A 21,683-nucleotide genomic window follows, 5' to 3' on the forward strand; every position below is an offset into this window, starting at 1 on the left:
TTCTGTTCTTTTACATTTGCTGAGGAGTGCTTTACTTCCAACTATGTGGTCAATTTTGAAAAAAATGTATATTCTGTTGATTTGGGGTGGGGCGTTCTGTAGATGTCTATTAGGTCTGCTTGGTGCAGAGCTGAGTTCAATTCCTGGGTATCCTTGTTAACTTTCTGTCTCGTTGATCTGTCTAAGGTTGACAGTGGGGTGTTAAAATCTCCCATTATTATTGTGTGGGAGTCTAAGTCTCTTTGTAGGTCACTCAGGACTTGCTTTATGAATCTGGGTGCTCCTGTATTGGGTGCCTATATATTTAGGATAGTTAGCTCTTCTTGTTGAATTGATCCCTTTACCATTATGTAATGGCCTTCTTTGTCTCTTTTGATCTTTGTTGGTTTAAAGTCTATTTTAACAGGGACTAGGATTGCAACCCCTGCCTTTTTTTGTTTTCCATTTGCTTGGTAGATCTTCCTCCATCCCTTTATTTTGAGTCTATGTGTGTCTCTGCACGTGAGATGGGTTTCCTGAATACAGCACAATAATGGGTCTTGACTCCTTATCCAATTTGCCAGTCTGCGTCTTTTAATTGGAGCGTTTAGCCCATTTACATTTAAAGTTAATATTGTTATGTGTGAATTTGATCCTGTCATTATGACGTTAGCTGGTTATTTTGCTCGTTAGTTGATGCAGTTTCTTCCTAGCCTCGACGGTCTTTACAATTTGGCATGTTTTTGCAGTGGATGGTACGGGTTGTTCCTTTCCATGTTTAGTGCTTCCTTCAGGAGCTCTTTTAGGGCAGGCCTGGTGGTGACAAAATCATTCAGCATTTGCTTGTCTGTAAAGTATTTTATTACTCCTTCAGTTATGAAGCTTAGTTTGGCTGGATATGAAATTCTGGTTTGAAAATTCTTTTCTTTAAGAATGTTGAATATTGGCCCCCACTCTCTTCTGGCTTATAGAGTTTCTTCCAAGAGATCAGCTGTTAGTCCGATGGGCTTCCCTTTGTGGGTAACCCAACCTTTCTCTCTGGCTGCCCTTAACATTTTTTCCTTCATTTCAACTTTGGTGAATCGGACAATTATATGTCTAGAAGTTGCTCTTCTCGAGGAGTATCTTTGTGGTGTTCTCTGTATTTCCTGAATCTGAATGTTGGCCTGCCTTGCTAGATTGGGGAAATTCTCCTGGATAATACCTTGCAGAGTGTTTTCCAGCTTGGTTCCATTCTCCTCGTCACTTTCAGGTACACCAATCAGACGTAGGTTTGGTCTTTTCACATAGTCCCAAATTTCTTGGAGGCTTAGTTCATTTCTTTTTATTCTTTTTTCTCTAAACTTCCCTTCTCACTTCATTTCATTCATTTCATCTTCCATCATGGATACCCTTTCTTCCAGTTGATCGCATCAGCTACTGAGGCTTCTGCAGTCTTCATGTAGGTCTCAAAACTTGGCTTTCAGCTCCATCAGCTCCTTTAAGCACTTCTCTACATTGGTTATTTTAGTTAAACATTTGTCTAATTTTTTTTCAAAGTTTTTAACTTCTTTGCCATTGGTTTGAATTTCCTCCTGTAGCTCGGAGTAGTTTGATCGTCTGAAGCCTTTTTCTCTCAACTTGTCAAAGTCATTCTCCGTCCAGCTTTGCTCCGTTGCTGGTGAGGAACTGCGTTCCTTTGGAGGAGGAGAGGCACTCTGCTTTATAGAGGTTCCAGTTTTTCTGCTCTGTTTTCTCCCCATCTTTGTAGTTTTTTCTACTTTTGGTTTTTGATGATGGTAATGTACAGATGGGATTTTGGTGTGGGTGTCCTTTCTGTTTGTTAGTTTTCCTTCTAACAGACAGGACCCTCAGCTGCAGGTCTGTTGGAGTTTGCTAGAGGTCCACTCCAGACCCTGCTTGGCTGAGTGTCAGCAGCGGTGGCTACAGAACAGCGGATTTTCGTGAACCGTAAATTCAGTTGTCTGTTCGTTTTCGTTCCTCTGGAAGTTTTGTCTCAGAGGAGTACCTGGCCGAGTCAGGTGTCAGTCTGTCCCTACTGGGGGGTGCCTCCCAGTTAGGCTGCTCAGGGGTCAGGGTCACACTTTAGGAGGCAGTCTGCCTGTTCTCAGATCTCCAGCTGCGTGCTGGGAGAACCACTACTCTCTTCAAAGCTGTCAAACAGGGACATTTAAGTCTGCAGAGGTTACTGCTGACATTTTGTTTGTCTGTGCCCTGCCTCCAGAGGTGGAGCCTACAGAGAAGCAGCCAGGCCTCCTTGAGCTGTGGTGGGCTCCACCCAGTTCAAGCTTCCTGGCTGCTTTGTTTACCTAAGCAAGCCTGGGCAATGGAGGGCGCCCCTCCCCCAGCCTCGCTGCCGCCTTGCAGTTTGATCTCAGACTGCTGTGCTAGCAATCAGCGAGACTCGGTGGGCATAGGACCCTCCGAGCCAGGTGCGGGACACAATCTCCTGGTGTGCCCTTTTCCAAGCCCGTTGGAAAAGCGCAGTATTAGGGTGGGAGTGACCCGATTTTCCAGGTGCCGTCTGCCATCCCTTTCTTTGACTAGGAAAGGGAACTCCCTGACCCTTTGCACTTCCCGAGTGAGGCAATGCCTCACCCTGCTTTGGCTCAAGCACGGCGCACTGCACCGACTGTCCTGCACCCACTGTTTGGCACTCCCTAGTGAGATGAACCCGGTACCTCAGATGGAAATGCAGAAATCACCCGTCTTCTGCATCGTTCACGCTGGGAGCTGTAGACCGGAGCTGTGCCTATTCGGCCATCATGGCTCCACCCCAAAAATACAGGTAATTCTTAATGGCAATAGTTAATCCTTAGCTCTAACCACAAGCCTAGAAGGATTAGCTTATTATGGGAAAATGCGATAAATAATTACAAAATGGACAAAGCTTTTACTGTCTTGAATTCAACATTCAAGAATAACTATAATAGCATCATAAAACATTTGTCATCATTATTCTTCTCACCTCACAAGGTAAAAACCTAAATTCTGTGGAAATAAATGGGAATCAAATAGGAAAGAGCCACTTACATGATACGACAACAGAGGAGAATAGTTCTTGCATAGAATACTCATGCAGGACCTTCAAAGAGGTTCACAGTCACTGCCAGAATTCCTGGGAAGACATCTAAACATGACTTTCATTAAAAAGAATTAAGGCGGGTCTACAGAATCAAATCTCTAAGGTATGATTACCTTTAGCCATAAGCAGTAAAAAATCTAACTTTTAGCTGATCTCTCTGTAATTTAGGTGAGTACCTCTTTGAACTTTATTAATATCAAAGAGAGTGGAGCTCACATGGCACTTTCTAATTCAAATTTAAATTCTGATGGAAGGAAATAAATCCACATTCCAGTTTAAATACAGAAAAGGAGTAGTTTTTTCAAACTTTATAACCTCTTACTTTAAGGGCATACATGTTTCAATTAAATAAAATATTACACAAAGCTGACATATTTCCCACAAATTTCTTCTCTTTTAGGAGTTGACTGGTCATCTGCTGACATAGATAAGTTCCTAATTTGAACGGCATTAGTAGTTCATAAATGAACAAAACAATGAATGTAAACTTGAAAAACTAGGGAGAGTGCACACAAGCTACCAAAAAGGTTGGGATTGGGGATGACCTGCAAATCATGATCTCATATCTTAGGATGTATCTTAGTATTCAGGAAATGGAATTCTTGGAAACATCTGTTTCACAGTGAGGTTGGGAGGTCGGATGATGCTCTGTTAGATTCTTCTTAGGATTAAATTACTTCCTAGGACTGCGTTAAGCCATTTTAGATGGTATATTAACTCTTCCAGAACAAATAATTCCATTTCAGTAAATTATTGCTACAGTTCTCTAAAGAGTACTATGGTGTCCTGAAAAAGATAATGTTCCCTCCAAAATGCCCTCTAGTCACTCGAACAATGAGAAATTCATATTTATCTTAGACACTTTGATTCTTGAAGATATAAACTAAAAAAGAAGAACTGTTCTTCCCTATCCAAACAGAGACTATCTGGATGGAGACATAATATTAGATCTGCCCTGGTCATTTGGCAGTATATGCCATTTCCTCCATGTGCTTTTGACAACTGGCATGCTTGATTCTTTCTCTGTAAATCAGCCTGCCATTCTTCTTTGCATGCAGAATGGTCTATGGGAACCAAGAAAAAAGCCAACCCCAATAGCCAATCTTTTAAAAAATAGGTGAATGAGTGTAGCATGGCACACAATGGGAAGAAAAGGAGTGATAGTTAATTAACTTTGTCAGTGATTATCTCCCATATTTTGAAAGGGATGCCAAAAAACTAAAAATCTTTACAAATGATGGGTAATCTGTAAGAGGAATTCTCCTCCTCCCTGCACCCCCACTACAAAACCCCCACCCAAACAAAAAATCAAAACCCAAACCAAAAACCTCCTCTGAAACTTCTACTTCAGATATGAGATCATAGTCTGAAGGCTACTCGTACCAAATACCAGTTCATTCTAGCACAGCAGTTCATGAGACAAAAGGCTAGGAGTATTTGTGACATGACTTTACAAATAATGTAAAAACAGTAACCCTATGGTTATGGGTAATAATTTTCCACACTCAAATCTATAGATATTGCACTGAAACTGACACAATGGAGAAGACATAGATCATTTCCTGTTGAAACCCAATTACTTCAAGGTAAAACCAAACAAACTCCATTTAATAAATGAAATACTACTTAAAGGTTTTCATTTTAGGGTCTGTTCCCTTTCCCCTTTATATTCTGGAAAGTTATATGTCTAAGTATACTTGTTTTGTTATTTCATTAGTCTATCAACTTCACTTCCAGAGACTGTAACAAGAATGGAATGGTTTGTATCTTTTTTCTGAATTTAATTGAGTCAAGGAGTTTTGTTATTTTAGATATTATTATTAATTTGATTAAAATATAGAACCAAAGTTGATGGGAAATAGTAGCTTTCTTCTAGGTAAAAGAGCTTACTAGCAGATTTTATAATCATTGGACATTTATTCTGTCCTACCTGGAAATAAATTACGTTACTGCTTGGCATGGAAAAAGGCATTTTCTAGTAATTTCCTGTGACAGGAAGCACAGCATTAGTCCAAGTAAGCACCCAACAGGTGCTTGGGAGTAGTTCTATACTTTAACTTAATGAAAACATTTTACCTCAGTACTTTTGTTTGAGAAAGAATTCAGCAGCGGTTATAGTTAATATCCCACCTGTGGAGAGCTGCCATCACCCTAGGAGGTGGGCCAACTGAGGAGCACTTTCCAGGTAACAAGACCAACACTATTGCAAGAAGCTACAAATGATACTGCAATAGGTATAGTGACCACTACTATAGTAATCATGGCCTGGGTTATGTTCCAAATACTAATGCAAGGAATGCACTAGAGTTTATAGGATTAGAATAGTTTCCTTACACTAAGAACCAGTAGATGGCACGTGATGAGTGGGTATGGTCCATTTTATTCTATTTCACTCTACGAGTTTCCTAGTTATGTCTCCTTTCTCCTGTGTTAATTATCTATATTCCATGGCAGTTATTTTCCCTATCTAAAATAAGAACGGTATAACTATGGAGTACCCCAACTCACATACACATCCTTGTGCACCCTTAGAAACATGTATGGATAATCTGTGTAAAGTGCTCATTTGCAGTTGGGTGAGCTCACTGAAAGCAGCCATATCAGCCTTCCAAATACAGTAAAAGCCAATGAAAATCCATATCAACTGTTTATTTCTAATATGAAACTGTAAACCTTGTCCATGTGGTAATTAACTCAAATGCCTTTTGTGTTTTTTTTTTTTTTTTGTGAAGTCATCCAAAGCAAAAGTCTAGATGACTGCTGACATGATATGCATAATCTAATGAACTCACATCTCTGTTTATTTTGCTCATCCCACAGTTGAATGACACTCTTACTGCTGAGACACTTGGGTTGATTTAGAATGGCTATTAATGAATCTATAAATTTGGCTAAGGTTGATTTGACTTTCTAGGAAAAGGCCAGTCTATCTTCAAATGGACACCACCCTCCACATAAACGTCAATGTACACTAAAGACAAAACTGAGTATATGTATATATGGGATATATACATATATATGTACACATAAAATGGATTGGGAAGTCCTTTGGTTTAGACAGTATTAAATATGTACTTCCCAAGTGCATAGGCTTCCTTTGACCAACCTGTTCAAAAAACAAGCATGAAAAGTGCCATGGCACATTTCCTACGTCTTTCCCCCTATCTGAAGGACACCTTTCCTTGCTTCTCCATCACTCTTAAGCATTTTATTTTTAAAAGCAGCTGGTTCTTTGGGCCTTCTATCTTAACACTCCATTGATTCATCCATTCCTTGGAAGAGCTCTCAGATTACATCCAGAAACTTGTTTTTAAAGGAGAACAAGGTTGCAAATAACTTTCTCCTCTTTTTTTATTCCCTCTTCCCCCCAAGAAGCAGACACCTTGAAGTGTCATGAATAATGCACTCTTGATCTGACTTGCCTTGTTACCCCTGGCCAGCCCAAGCCGCTGAGGTCTGAGCTTTACTTGCCCTGCGTCATTGTGCAATACTGGAAAAGAAAGATAATCCACTGGTCTATACCCCTCATACTGTGGTGACGTGATCCGGGTTTTCTTGAATTTCTATGCATTCAATTTCCTCTCTCTCCTTTCGCTTGGCACGTTTCTTTTTCTTGTGGTGCTTTTTGGAAGGGGGGAAAAACGTTAGGAACACAGGTAAAATAACAAAACAGTGCAGAAGTGTGCAACCCCCAGTGAGCAGCAAGCATTTGAACAGTGTGAAGGTCAGGTTCGAAGGCACAAATAGAAGGGGGACTAACCCAATAAGAAAAGAAGTAACATTTTGCAAAATGGCTGTCCCATGCTCTTGCAAGGAGCTTTTTATACATTGCGTTCGGGTGTGCTCAGTTGCTAATACAAATGTGAAAAGCAGTGGTGCACAGTGGTCAATGGCAAAATTTAAGGTGTAGATAAGGCACAAGATAGAAATGCAATCCATGTCGACGTTCCATAATGTCATTAAGCCCAGAACGCCCAGCTCAATTGAGGTGACGCTAAGAATTAGCCAGAAGTTTCCCAGAGGGTGGATCACTAGGAAAAAAGTCAGGATTAACACCAGGAGAACACCAAAGCCTGCAATCAGAACAGGCACTGTGACAGACAAGCTGTAATGGTCCATGAAGACAAAGGAGGGGTTGAACACGATGAATCGGATGCTCTTTGAGAGGGATAGGGGCCTCAGCTTTTCCAACACTTCTATGACTTCTTTCTGCTTGTCTCTGCTAGTCCTGGCCACCAGATACAAGCGAGAAGCAATGATATTGCTTTCATCCCCTGCCTTGGAGAAGATGATATCATTTCGAAAATGCTGGAATTCCGGCTTTTTTAAAAATGAGCTTTGCAGGACACTGATGAAGTCACTTTTGTTATTGGCACTGATGTTGCTGACTTTCAGGAACTGGTAGTACTGCTCCACCCAGGACACTGCAGTGAATCCACTACAGAGTCTTCTTAGGTCATCCTGGACGCTGCTGTTCCAGTACTCTAGAGGCTCATAGACATAGAATCCTATCACAGGGCTATAGTTGCTGAAATATTTCTGCTGAACCATGGCATAGGAAACACTTGGCGAATCACTGGCTAGTAGCTTGATGATGTTGGCTCCGTCACTGATCTGTAAGCACCCCATGAAGGAGAAGGAGGCATAAATGAGATAGAGGATGACGACAAATGGCTTCACATATATATTGGTAATCCATTCATTATAATGTTCACGGAGGAAGTGCTGAATGAAGTGGTGCTGGTAGGGGTTCGTCTCATGATGGGACGTCTGTTGATGCCCATCACTCATCACTGTCTGGAACCACACAGGTTTGCGATCCAGGTATTCTGCAGAAGGGATCTTACAGCAAAAGATGCTGTGGTAGCGGTTTTGCTCTAGTTGGCCAGCAAAGACCAGACAGGAGCCAAAGAAGGAGAAAATGTAGAAGTAGTTCAACAGAATGGAGACACACATGTTTTGACAGAAGACCTTCACAGCCTCTATGTTTGTGAAAGGGCTGGCACCCATGCCAAAAGCGATGAAGTACAGGGAGCTGGTCATGGTATAGGTGACCATCACATCAGAATAGGCATCTGCTATCCTGTCTTTGAAGGGCAAGTTCTCTTTGGTTCTGCGCCATCCAGACAGAAGCTCAAACACTCCTTTAGTTCCATGACCTAATGTTTTAAAAAAAGAAAATAATAATTATTTTTATTTCCTCCTATGGCTCAAGTGAATTCCTTATAGTTTATCTATGCTAAACGGCACTTTATACTCTAATCTTCAAAGGGCTGTGATCCTCCTATCAGGGCCTCAAAAGTTGAGTTATGGACAGCATACATTTGTTACCTGTTTCACTTTAGCAAAGCCCAAATTTATTGATATTCTGGGAAAAATGAAACATGTATTGTCTGTTCTATTAATGTGACAAGTTGTAAATATAATGTTACATTATTACATGATTTTTTCCCCCTGAACACATATCATCTTCCTAAATAGATAGTAAGTTGTCAACAGCAGGGGCTGTTATTTGTGCGCCTTCAAATGACCCTTAACATCATGTCAAGTGCTTGGTTAACTGACTCATTGACTGACAGTTCCTAACTTTTGTTTCAAGCTGATTTATATGCTGATTTAGGAAATTATAAAAGTATGTTAAACACTTAAAAATGGCTCTAAACTGATTTTATAATGTTGATAATCTCCTTGGTAGCCAAATGGCTTAGAAAGCAATTTCCAAAGACTTGATTAATTAGCTCCAGATCGCGCCACTGCACTCCAGCCTGGGCGACAGAGCGAGACTCCGTCTCAAAAAAAAAAAAAAAAAAAAAAAAAAATCTGCCATGTCACATAAAAGACAGGGCAAGACCTTCAGGGTGAAAAATCTTAGCAAGCACTTCCTTTGGGCTCCTCATTGAACTCTGATTCACGTAAGATGGATGCTGACTAAATGCTTTTGACTGCTTCATTAAAGTGAATGAAGAATGCTTGTTTTAAACCAATGTTTCTGTACCTTTTGATAAGAGTAAGTAGGCAAAAGGCTTGGTCAAAAAATATTACTTTAACACCCAGTGTATGCCAGACTGGTAGCTACTGAGCTGTAATTTTGAGGAATTTCACAGCTCTTAAGATACTACCACTTTCTTACTAGCAAAAGAAGAAAGCAGCTGAGTAAACAAAGGTATTATACTATATCCGCAATTTCCCCTTTTTTCATTTCCCTGAATTGGACCTGTTAATGACCATCCATAATATATCAATTGGTAGCTTTCTGAGTGAGTGGAAATCTTCATAGATCACTCTTGCCCTTGTGGGCATAGCAATACTACATAGGAACCTTTTCTGTGAATGGATACAAGCTGTGCTTGGACTGTTCTCCAAGAAATCCATTAGACAAAGACATAGCTGAAAGGCACAAAATCAACTAGTTTATGAAAACCTGGAAAATGGACTTAAATGTGGCACTTAGATATTGGAGTTAGATGTTACAAACTTAATTTACTTAGTAGTGCTTTAATAAAGATGTGATAGCTGGGGTCTTACTGCAATCACTCTGAATTTGCATTGCCGATAGCTTTTGCTAACTGACCTATATAATTCTTCCCTTTCTTTTATTTGAGACTACAATGTACATACTTAAAAATATTATTTCCCAGCCTAGTTTTCAACTAGAGGTGGTTCATGTGACATAGTTCTGGACAATGCAATGTAACTGAAGGTCATCTAAGGATGCTTGTTAGAAAACCAGAGGGCATTTTGATTGAAATAGTATAATGAAGCCACTAGGAAGAGTTCTTGTCTGCCTCCTTTTGGAATTCTAAGAAAACCAAATCTTGGCTAAGCCATTGTAGGTAAGGCTGTTACTTGCAGCTGAATCCATTCCTAACCAACAACGTTTGGTAGGTCAGTCAACATTTACCAAAACCTCTTTTAAATGATCTAAGGATTCTTGCTTCATAGTTAATTTGACTATAGTATTTACAGACTTAAATGTATATAATGCAAATATTTGATTTTTAAAGACACATTGGCCAAACTTTTGGTAGTTTTTATTAATTATTAATAGTTACTAAAGGAAGCTAGGCATTGGAATTCTTTTTACCTCAATATAAAGCCTATTTATTCTTCAAAGCTGTCTCTTATGGGTCTCCAATCAGGAAAGGTAAGTTTATCATAACAAGTAGGAAGGTTCGTGTAAACTGCATTTAGGAAAAGGCATGTTTTTTTCATTTGGAGGTAATGAACTGTTCCTTCTTGCATTTTATCATGAGTTCAACATATGTGTATTACATTTAATGTAATGATTCTTAACAATGTTAATTGTTCATTCCTATCTTCGGCAAAACTCCTTGAAGAGACAGAATACAGCACTTGCTCTATTATTCCCTTGACTAAAATACAATGTTAGAATAAGGGCTAAGGTAATTAAAATAATTCTTTAATGAGAGCACCTCTCTTCAGAAATGAGGACTCCTGCTATCTTTGTAGTCGCAAGGTGGGGAAAGGCTACATAGAGCTACAGCTAAATTTGGCTTGCCTTTGATAGTGTTCGTTTTTATGGAACATTAGGTACACTATGTAGGCCAGATTTTTGCTTTATGTAGTACAAAGGCCTGTAGGTGTAGGAAGATGATACTAAACCATACTAGATTAGGTAATCACTTTAAATGTGGTCGAGACTGAAAATACAATTTCCAAACTTTGTTTGGAGATGGCATGTTTTATCCCACTCATATGTTTAGATATTTTATAGGATTTTCCTACTGATATTCACTCATTTGACTGTCACAATAATCTGCCCATTTGCTAGCAGTTCAAATGTATTGCCTGCTCCAGCCAAGGTAATTGTCTTTCACTGCCCTGTGTGCATGTTCCTGATTAGTCTTATCTTCTTAGCTTTGTTTATGTTATTTTCTGTCCCTTAAAATACTTTCCTCAATTCTGGTCATATTAAAATTCTATTCATTGGCCTGTTAAGGGTCAGTTCAAGTCTCCTATTTGCTATGAATCCATTTCTAATGATTCCAGTCATATATATATATATGTTCCTTAAATACATATATATATTCCTTAAATTTTTATTGCACTAACTAGTTACTCATTTTGGCCCTCAACCATGTGCTGTTTTGCTCATGGAATTAAATGGTTTTCTCAAGATATGTTCTATCTCTTGGTTGGACTGCAAATTCTTCATGGCTAGGGAATGCATTTTATCTTACTTTTATACTCTGCAGGACATCTGGTACAGTGATAGATGTCCAAAAGATGCCCATTAACTTCTTTTTGAATTAAATAAACTATAATTCTTGATTCTAGATGGGTCCAAAATGGATCTTTTTATTACTTATTCTAAAATTTATTATAAATCTTTATACCTATATAAATATCGATTGTATCCAGAAAAGCTATACACTATTTACTTTCTAATATATATTTATTTAGAGTTTGTTATATAAGAACTTTTGCTAGCCGATATATATGACATAAAGGTAAACAAGAAACACAGTCTTTTTCAACAACTGTCCAGAAAGTCATTTTCACTTAAGTAATTCTGAGACCAAGCTTCTAATGCAACTGCTTTAAAAATAGGGATATATACCTAAAAAATTATATTGGCACTTGTAACAAAGCCATCAATACTTCTCTAAAAATAAAGAAGCAAGAGCATGAGTAAAGAAGAGAATATGTCAGAGTGATTTTTCTTTTTGTAGATGTTACTTCTATTGTCATATAATGAGAAAATATACTACTGTGAAAACAGCTTAATTATTTATTTTAAGCTCCTGCTAATGCATATAGACTGTCTATATTTATTAAAATGCTAGATATTATTAGGATTTTAGATTTAAAAATAACTTTAATTAATTAATATGAAATAACTGTGTATAGTATCAATGGAATTAATTGTATGGAGAGACAAAAGTTTAATAAAAATTTTATTTGTTTAATTCAGGGTTTCCCAACCAGGCACTATTGACACATTGGGCTGGATAATTCCTTATTGTCGGGGACTGCCACGAGCTTTGGAGGATGTTTAGCACCATTTCACCACCCACTAGATGCCAGTTGCACACCCCACAGTTGTAACAACCAAATATTTCTTCAGACATTGTCAAATGTTGCCTGAGGGGCAAATTTGGCTTCAATTGAAAATTACTGGTTTAGTCAAAAGAAAAAGAAATAGTATACTCACTCATACACACACATACTTAATTATCTGTTTCTGATTATAAAATTGGGATATATTTCCATGTAAAATTTGGGAAAGATGAAAAATAGTGGTGAAACAAATTATTCCATAACCCCGCAACACAGAAAACTGCTGTTAACAACTTCAAGTATTTATTCCAGTCATTTGTTTATTTATCTTCCAAGCTTACGTACGTATGTGTGTGTGTGTGTGTGTGTATATGTATGTATATATTTATCTATGTATCTATCTAGCCATCTATTCAGATAGGTAACTACCTATATAACTAATTCAAAGAACTGGATTGCTACCAACCAAAAATTAGGATTTAGGATTACTCTTGCCACTCTGACCAGATGCCAATCAACCATGGAGTCTGTTTTCCAATTTCTGTAGTGTTTTCTGTCTTGGTTTCTTACTTTTCACTTTGGTTTCCATTCTGAGGCTGGAACCATTTTTTGAACATCTGCTCTCTTGAAAGAAGCCCCAATTTTCTCTTTAGCTTTTTCTAATAGTATTTTATTCCCTGCAGTTCCACCCTTACTCAGAGATTCTTAATCCAATTCAAGTAATCCACCTCAAACTGACACACCAGTGTCCACCCCAAAGACACTGGTGGCCCACCAATTCAGGTGATGCATGGATCAAATATAAATATAACATGCCCCACTGAATGATGATTGGAACTACATTATATTATTTCCAAGCACCCAGTCCTAACTGTTCTTTGAGTCTGTCCCATTTTCCCACCAAAATCTTTAATTCTCACCTGAGGCCACTGCTTGTTTTAAGAACAACTCCATTCAAGTTCTGGACTCATTTTACATGCAGTTAGCTAATATATAAAGAGAAATTTTGTTCTTACTAAGTAGGGCTGTATGCTGTGTACTGTGAAAATGCAGCTGATTCTTCCTGAGGGATCAGAGAAATCTTCAAAAGGCTTAGGCAGAGGATGATGTTAATGACAGTCTAGGCTGATGGGATAACATGAATAGAGACACAAACCCCTATAAACTATGAAGAGGTAGTTGTGTATTTAAAGTTTATAACTGTTATTTTTTTTCTTCAGTAGAGATTAGCTTGCTGGTATAGCGAGCTGGTATACTATTGTCCAAAGTACATTTTTGATTTAGTGTTCCAAAATCTGACTGCCACATTTTGGTCATGATTTCCCTGAGTTACATTAGTATATATTTGCACACTGCATTAGATTAATATAATAAGTAACTCACTCGGGACATTATTAGATGACTAATATTTCCTTTAGCACAGTTTTTTGAAATAAAAGAGAGAGAGTTCTTAAGGGTAAAAAAGAGTTGGACAGAGGAAAAACTGGGAGAAAAATTCAAGGAGGGAGATGAATAGAAATAATAGGGGTGTGTGTGTGTGTGTATTGAGTACTCCACAAGTCTGATGGGATGCTGATGGGGAGCTCTCTTTCCAAATGAAAGCAATTGGAATCATGGTGTAACAATAAGGAAAACATACATGGCAGCTTGCTAACATGCCCCCATTTGACAATGATTTGGTAAGTTCTGCTATTTGCAATTGAGCCATATGAAAAAGATAAAGATCATGAAGGTTCTTCATCATCATGGTAGTGCAGGTCTGCCAGAGTGAATATTTAAGTGTTTTAAATTAAAAAAAAATTATTGTTACCAAACAAAACTGATATCAGTCCTCAGTGAGGTGGGGAGCACTCAGAACTGGCTATAATTCCATTTCAGCCTCTAGTAATCATTCTCCAACAAATAAAGATGACTTCTAAAATAAGATGGATCTTCACTGAGAACCAGCTCCAGCCTACCTTTAAGAACATTTTTCCAAACTCCCACTCTTCTAATCTAAGCTTCCATATTGTAATTGCATCTAACATTGCTGTAGAAAAACTCTCTGGTGACATAGGCCTAACGAGAAGTTTTTCTTTTTTCTTTTTTTTGAGATGGAGTCTCACTCTTTCACTCAGGCCATAGTGCGGTGGCGAGATCTCAGCTCCCTGCAACCTCCAACTCCTGGGTTCAAGCAATTCTCCTGCCTCAGCCTCCTGAGTAACTGAGATTCCAGGCACCTGCCACCACACCTGGCTGATTTTTGTATTTTCAGTAGAGATGGGTTTTGCCACGTTGGCCAGGCTGGTCTCAAACTCCTGACCTCAAGTAATCTGCCTGCCTTGGCCTCCCAAAGTGCTGGGATTATAGGCGTGAGCCACGGTGCTGGCAAGATTTTTTTTTTTTTTTTTTTTTCCAGAGCAATGTTGTTCTATAAATCCAATATATTTTTTTACAGTTGCCATTTTAATCCTACACTCAATCTCTCCAAAACCTACAATTCCAAAGAAAATACTTTTAACAAGGATGAAATTCAACTGGAACTAGTTGTAACTGACTCAATTAATGCTCTCTACTGAGTTTTTCTTTGCTATATTGCTTTAATATTTGCATTTCTCTGATGGCCAGTGATGATGAGCATTTCTTCATGTGTTTTTTGGCTGCATAAATGTCTTCTTTTGAGAAGTGTCTGTTCATGTCCTCTGCCCACTTTTTGATGGGGTTGTTTGTTTTTTTCTTGTAAATTTGTTTGAGTTCATTGTAGATTCTGGATATTAGCCCTTTGTCAGATGAGTAGGTTGCAAAAATTTTCTCCCATTCTGTAGGTTGTCTGTTCACTCTGATGATAGTTTCTTTTGCTGTGCAGAAGCTCCTTAGTTTAATGAGATCCCATTTGTCGATTTTGGCTTTTGTTGCCATTGCTTTTGGTGTTTTAGACATGAAGTCCTTGCCCACGCCTATGTCCTGAATGGTATTGCCTAGGTTTTCTTGTAGGATTTTAATGGTTTTAGGTCTAACATATAAGTCTTTAATCCATCTTGAATTAATTTTTGTATAAGGTGTAAGGAAGGGATCCAGTTTCAGCTTTCTACATATGGCTAGCCAGTTTTCCCAGCACCATTTATTAAATAGGGAATCCTTTCCCCATTTCTTGTTTTTGTCAGGTTTGTCAAAGATCAGATAGTTGTAGCTATGCAGCATCATTTCTGAGGGCTCTGTTCTGTTCCATTGATCTATGTCTCTGTTGTGGTACCAGTACCATGCTGTTTTGGCTACTGTAGCCTTGTAGTATAGTTTAAAGTCAGGTAGCGTGATGCCTCCAGCTTTGTTCTTTTGGCTTAGGATTGACTTGGCGATGCGGGCTCTTTTTTGGTTCCATATGAACTTTAAAGTAGTTTTTTCCAATTCTGTGAAGAAAGTCACTGGTAGCTTGATGGGGATGGCATTGAATCTATAAATTACCTTGGGCAGTATGGCTTTAATAAGCATGATCTGTGAGTTTCTAGTTTATTTTAATCAGCAGAACTAGAATTCTCATTTGCCTTCAGAAGACATACTGGTGGGTTTTCCTTTTCACTTGAACATGTTAATCAAGACGTAAAAGCTTGACACCGATATCAGAAACGTAAGAAATAGAGGTTAAAAAAAAAAATACTCCTTTTTATGACCTGTTCCAAAGAAAGCTTACTACTTTCCCTTAGCAGTTATTTCTGCATTTGGTTAGCTACACTTTCAATAATTGTGTTTGTGAAAATCACTCCTGATTGTGACATCCCAATGCCAACTAAATGAATGAATAATGAATGAAAAAAATAAAATCACAGTCAACTGAAAACTCAGTCCAGCAAAGCAGCTGAAAAAAAGTCTGGATAATGCATCAGTATTTTAAGTTATTGTTCACTTCCTTTGCATTATGTGGGATCATTTATCCATTGTTCCCTCTCTTTAGCTGGCTGATTCCTACTTAGCGTGATCTCAAGCATAACCTCACCACTCGAACAGGCGTGATCTCTAACACTTTCCGCTTGCCCTACTCACCCCCATTCCACCAGCTTAGACGTCTCTCCTTTGTATTCCAACCCAAATCACAGTACTTACTATACACTAGACTGAGATTGCCCATTGGTGGGCCCATCTTTTAGCCAGTCCAGAAACTCTTCACTGGCCAGGTTAGGCATTTGCCTTTTTCACTTTTGTATATTAATTATTGGCTTATGGTAAATGCTCAATAAATGTTTTTAAAATTGAATTGGCCATGATCTACATGTAGACATTTTAAAGATATTTGAACACATTCTTCTTGTAATAGTTATTATTGTAATGATACTTACTAGCTTAACAATAATAGGTATAATTGATATAAATATATTTATATTTATTATATTTTATGTAATTTACTCTATATATTTTAATAGAATTATATATTTTATATAACTTATAAAATTTATTGAGTAATTAAATATGAATTATATCTTTAAAAATAATAAATGCTACTATTTATCATTAGTTCTTACAATAATTATTATTAACAGCCCTATATTCAGCAATGGGTTTTGTGAAATAGGTATTATTTGCCTCATTTTACTGAGAAGGAAACCTGCTGAGTGTCACTCAATGATTCTGAATTTTTCTCCCATTTCCTCCCCTGTTCAGTTCACACTGGCAGAGGTGGCAATAGATATCAATTATGCCTAATTGGGAAATTAGCATATTATTCATTAATTTGGCTGGTTGAGGACTATGGATGTCTTAACAGAGAATGGAATATGAAATGAAATTACTTGTTCTATGTTGTTCTTTGACAGGGTAGAAACCGGTTCATAAGACACTCCTTTTGCCTGAGAGATGATGAACTCTTTAGATATTTTCTAATCCCCGTAATCCCTAGTCTTGAGGTGATTATCAGGGTGTATTTGTATACTGACTGCTTCTAATTTAGTATCATCTAAAGTAAATAGATGATTATCAAGCCCCAATGTTTGCTCAATTCATACAATGGCCAAAGCTTCTACCTCTTAGTTCTTATATAGCCCACAAAGTGTAGAGGGTGTTCAACAGGAATTCTCTAAGCTGCTACTGCCAGGGACATGTATGATGGTTTTACCTGGAAACCTTTGATAATGTTGTTCAATGAGGGAGGGCCTCGCTTCATCTTGTCCTTAAGCAAGAAGTGACTTCTCTTGAAATATTCCCATCCCAGTACAGAATGAGTCAGAGTAAAGAATAGAGAGTAGGGCCGGGCGCGGTGGCTCACGCCTGTAATCCCAGCACTTTGGGAGGCCAAGGCAGGTGGATCACAAGGTCAGGAGATCGAGACCATCCTGGCTAACACGGTGAAACCCCATCTCTACTAAAAATACAAAAAATTATCCGGGTGTGGTGGTGGGTGCCTATAGTCCCAGCTACTCGGGAGGCTAAGGTAGGAGAATGGGGTGAACCCGAGAGGCAGAGCTTGCAGTGAGCCAAGATAGCACCACTGCACTCCAGCCTGGGTGACAGAGCGAGACTCAGTCTCAAAAAAAAAAAAAGAAAAAAAAAGAGTAGATGGGAAAAGGAGCAGAATATTGCAAAGGAAAGAGGAAATAATTATGAGCATGAACAGACACTCAGTCCTTAGCACTCAGGAGGTTACAGGATTTTATTAGGTCTCTAACAAGAAAAAATAAAACTTGGTAGCAGATTCTCATTGTATAATTTTCAGAGCAGTTGTATATTATATATATATATGTATCTTAGTGTATAGATAAAAGACATGTAGTCTCATCCAGAGTTTGCATTCAGTCATTTTGACAGTTTATTTTGTAGTTCTATGTAGTATAAAAAACTTAAAGATCCAGTGTATGTGTGTGTATATATATATATATATGTGTGTGTGTGTGTGTGTGTTTGTGCATATATACAGATATACACACATATTACGTATGTATACACACATATATGCATATATAGTGTGTGTGTATGTATGTGTGTGTGTCTGTGTGTGTATATATGTATATTTGTCAATACACCTAAATTTGTATTTTTTTATATATATATATATATGGAGAGAAAAAGCGAGAAGAGAAATAGCAATAGAGATGGGAGATGGGGATGTCCTAAAACTTGCTGACAATTGCAGTCAAGATTTTCATACTCAAAGTGGGCAAAACTTGGTAATTAACACTATTTGATATTGTAGTTAATAGCACATTCCCCCAGAACAGACTGCTTGAGTTTAAATCTCATATCTCCTGCTTCCTAGATCTGTGACCTCAGGCAGTTTTTGTAAGCCTCCACGGATCTGTTTCCTCATCTGTAAAACAGGGTGACAAGAAGATGTACCTCATGGGATTGTTAGGCATTTTAGATAAGTTAGTACATGTGCTTGGAACACAGTACGTGCTACACTGAATGGAAAAGCACAGTGCTGGCAACTGCAGGACGACTGCCACGGAGAATGTTCCAAATTGTTGGGCTTGGAATGCCAGCTTCTGAATGCAGCTTGGTTACTGATGTCTTTACTGCCCCAGCTGAGTTGGCTTTGTAGTGGGGGGATTCCCGGAGCTCTCTTTTCAGCTTTCCTTGCTGCAGGGCCTTGGTGCTGCCAAAAGATGAAGCGCCACTGCGGAGCCAGCACACACAGGACGGCTTGCTTTCCTGCTCAATCCCCTTCCCTGCTAAACAGCCACTATCAGGAAGTTTTTAATTGTTTTTTCTGTACCTTCCATGCTTTTCAAGTTTTAGAAAATGAATATGGGCTGGTCGCAGTGGCTCACACTTGTAATCCCAGCACTTTGGGAGGCTGAGGCTGGTGGATCACTTGAGGTCAGGAGTTTGAGACCAGCCTGGCCAACATGGTGAGATCTTGTCTCAACTAAAAAAAAAAAAAAAAAAAGTATAAAAAGTTAACTGGGTGTGGTGGCGCATGCCTGTAATCCCAGCTACTTGGGAGGCTGAAGTGGGAGGATTGCTTGAACCTGGGAGGTGGAGTTTGCAGTGAACTGAAATCATGCCACTGCACTCTAGTCTGGGTGACAGAGCGAGACTGTGTCTCAAAAAAAAAAAAAAAGATTGAGGGAGGAAACGCAGCCTCTGAGGGCTGGGTGCTGTCAAGTAGGCCATGGTGCTGCCAGGAGTTGTTCTGGCACTCCCAGCTGTGTTGTGTGTTACCTTCTTGACCACATACAATCTCACAAAACAGCATCAGACAAAGCCATTCTGTGACCGGCATGAACCGAGACAAAACAAGACCCCTCCATAGTCAGAACCAAGTCTGAACAAAACACAAACGTTGCCCAAAACATAAAATGGACTAAATCTCTTCCTGTCAAAAGTGGTAGTGGTAATTGGCGCTTCTTACCAATCACGGCTTACCCTTACTCTAGTATTCTCTCCATCTAGGTATAATAATTACTAAGATAACTATTATTAAGATAACCAGTCATAGAACTACCCTCTCTTCTTGACAATAAACAACCATGCTCCCTTGAATTCTTTTCCAAATCATCTAACATTTGCAACAATCATATAAGTTCATTTTAATACCTTCTTCCTAAATTACTCCATGGTCCCCGATGGTGTGGGTTTTTCCTCATTGTAATTAGTCAATAAACCTAAATGTGTTCAATGATAGTAGTATTCTTGGTGGTCTGGCTGGAGGACGCTGGTATTTTATAACAAATATTTTTGGAAAATAAAATGCACTAAAGCTTTTGTTATCATTGCTGTTTTATAAGTAAGTTTCATTTGAGTATAGGAGTTATAACAGGAACACTGGGTGAGAGTTAAGCCCAGAAGGATTTGAATATCCAAACCAGGCCACCACTAAAAGGGATGGCTTCCTGGTAATATATGTTAGTTGTGTTATCACTGAAAAGAGAATGCCAGTTGGGCATATGAGAAGTGTGAAGTTATTTTAAGAAGATGATAACATGAATATTAACATAGGAGGAGGGAGGAGGAGCCATGTGGAACTAAAAATTCATTGCTTTAGGCAGAGAAGAGCAATGAATGGAATAATCTGGAGCGGGGCTGAAAAACGGTCAAGAGGAAGGAATTGGTAGTTTAAAAACTAAATACAAGCATATACTTTAAAAATTAGAATAAAAAAGAAAATAATAAATACAAGAACTTGTGGAAATAACAATTACGACAATCTTAGCATTTGTTGAGCTACACACATTTAGGGAATAAAAATTAATTCTTTCATTTGAAGGACATTTCCTGAATGCTGCCCAGTAAGATATGGTAAAATGTCATCACTTTGAAGTTTAATAACTTCTTTTTGTCCCATTTGAAAACCATATCACATCCATATGCCTGAATTTAACAGTTCATTAATTGCAAGCTCTGGAGATCTTTTATCCTATAAAGAGTAAAACGGATGCTTAGGATTTTTACAATAGCAAAAGCTGGAGAATGTTTTTAAAATGTCTGATTCAATCATTAGGATGTATTTATGAAATGGAAGGACTCTTACTTAGCAAACTTAGATTATGCACAGTTTTGATTTCTACTAAATATGATTCAAGAGAGAAATCTTCAAAGTTGTAGCACAGATGCTTGATAAAAGAATAATGCTTCAAAGGACAGGTTTTTTAGGGGCATCTCTGAATGTTTTGTGGCCTTTCTTCCCAATGAAGATGAAATAAAAACATTCCACAGCTGGATTTTTTTCTGAACAGAATTCCCTGAAGCCAATGGAAAACCAGTTAACCCAAAAGTTCAGGAATGGGATGATTCTGATCATTGGAATAGTCATTAAATTAATCAACCAGAACTTCCTTTTTGATTTAACTCTGATTGGTTGATTAACTTTATTAGAGATCTTTTTATTTTTTTTGAGATGGAGTCTCGCTCTGTCACCAGGGTGGAGTGCAGTGGTGCAATCTTGGCTCACTGCAACCTCCGCCTCCCGGGTTCAAGCGATTTTCCTGCCTCAGCCTCCCGAGTAGCTGGGACTACAGGTGTGAGCCACCATGCCCAGCTAATTTTTGTATTTTTAGTAGAGACGGGGTTTCACCATGTTGACCAGGATGGTTTCTATCTCTTGACCTCATGATCTGCCCACCTCAGCCTCCCAAAGTACTGGGATTACAGGCGTGAGCCACCACCACCGGGCTGTAGAGATTTTTCTAAAATGTGTTAGACTTTTGTTCCTCTTCTGTATCTAGTCCTGACAAAAAGAAAAAGGTTGCATGTGTAGCAATTAAAAGGATGCACTGTGGAGTCAGGCATTTTGGTCCCAGTTCTGGCTCCACATATTGAGTAATATACTTTGGAGTCATCATTTTATCATGCATTAATAATCAAGAGGCAATATGGTATATGGGTCAAGGCATCAGGCTATGTGGGTTTATGTTTCTTCCCTACCATCTATTAGATTGGCAAATGAACTACTCCATGGCTCGATTTGCTAACCTGCAAAATGGAGAGAATAACAGTATCTGCTTCAAAGACTTGCTGTGTTAAATGAAACACAGATACATGAGTCCCTTAGTACAAATATCTGGTACACAATTACTGTGCTCCCTTAAATATTAACTATTACTCAGTAATATTACATAGTTGTAGCAGCATAGGAATTTAAGTTGAATGTGTATCAGGCCTAGAGAGAGTTTTAAAGTTTTCTTCTCTGATT

At 38.4% G+C, this 21,683-nt stretch overlaps 1 protein-coding gene across 3 annotated transcripts in view; it reads right to left on the bottom strand.

Moving 5' to 3' along the window:
• Window positions 1-2,462: 2,462 nt before the first annotated feature.
• The window catches only part of PTCHD4 (patched domain containing 4), a 199,616-nt gene continuing 180,395 nt past the window's right edge, over window positions 2,463-21,683 (bottom strand). For all 3 annotated transcript variants that reach the window (XM_055263626.2, XM_055263627.2, XM_055263625.2), the window contains one exon: window positions 2,463-8,223. In XM_055263626.2, coding sequence (XP_055119601.1) covers window positions 6,590-8,223 — 1,634 coding nt within the window. In that variant the 3' untranslated portion in view covers window positions 2,463-6,589. The remainder of the gene's footprint in view (window positions 8,224-21,683) is intronic.

This window comes from Symphalangus syndactylus, chromosome 23 (assembly GCF_028878055.3).
Source record: "Symphalangus syndactylus isolate Jambi chromosome 23, NHGRI_mSymSyn1-v2.1_pri, whole genome shotgun sequence".
NCBI classification, from domain to species: domain Eukaryota; kingdom Metazoa; phylum Chordata; class Mammalia; order Primates; family Hylobatidae; genus Symphalangus; species Symphalangus syndactylus.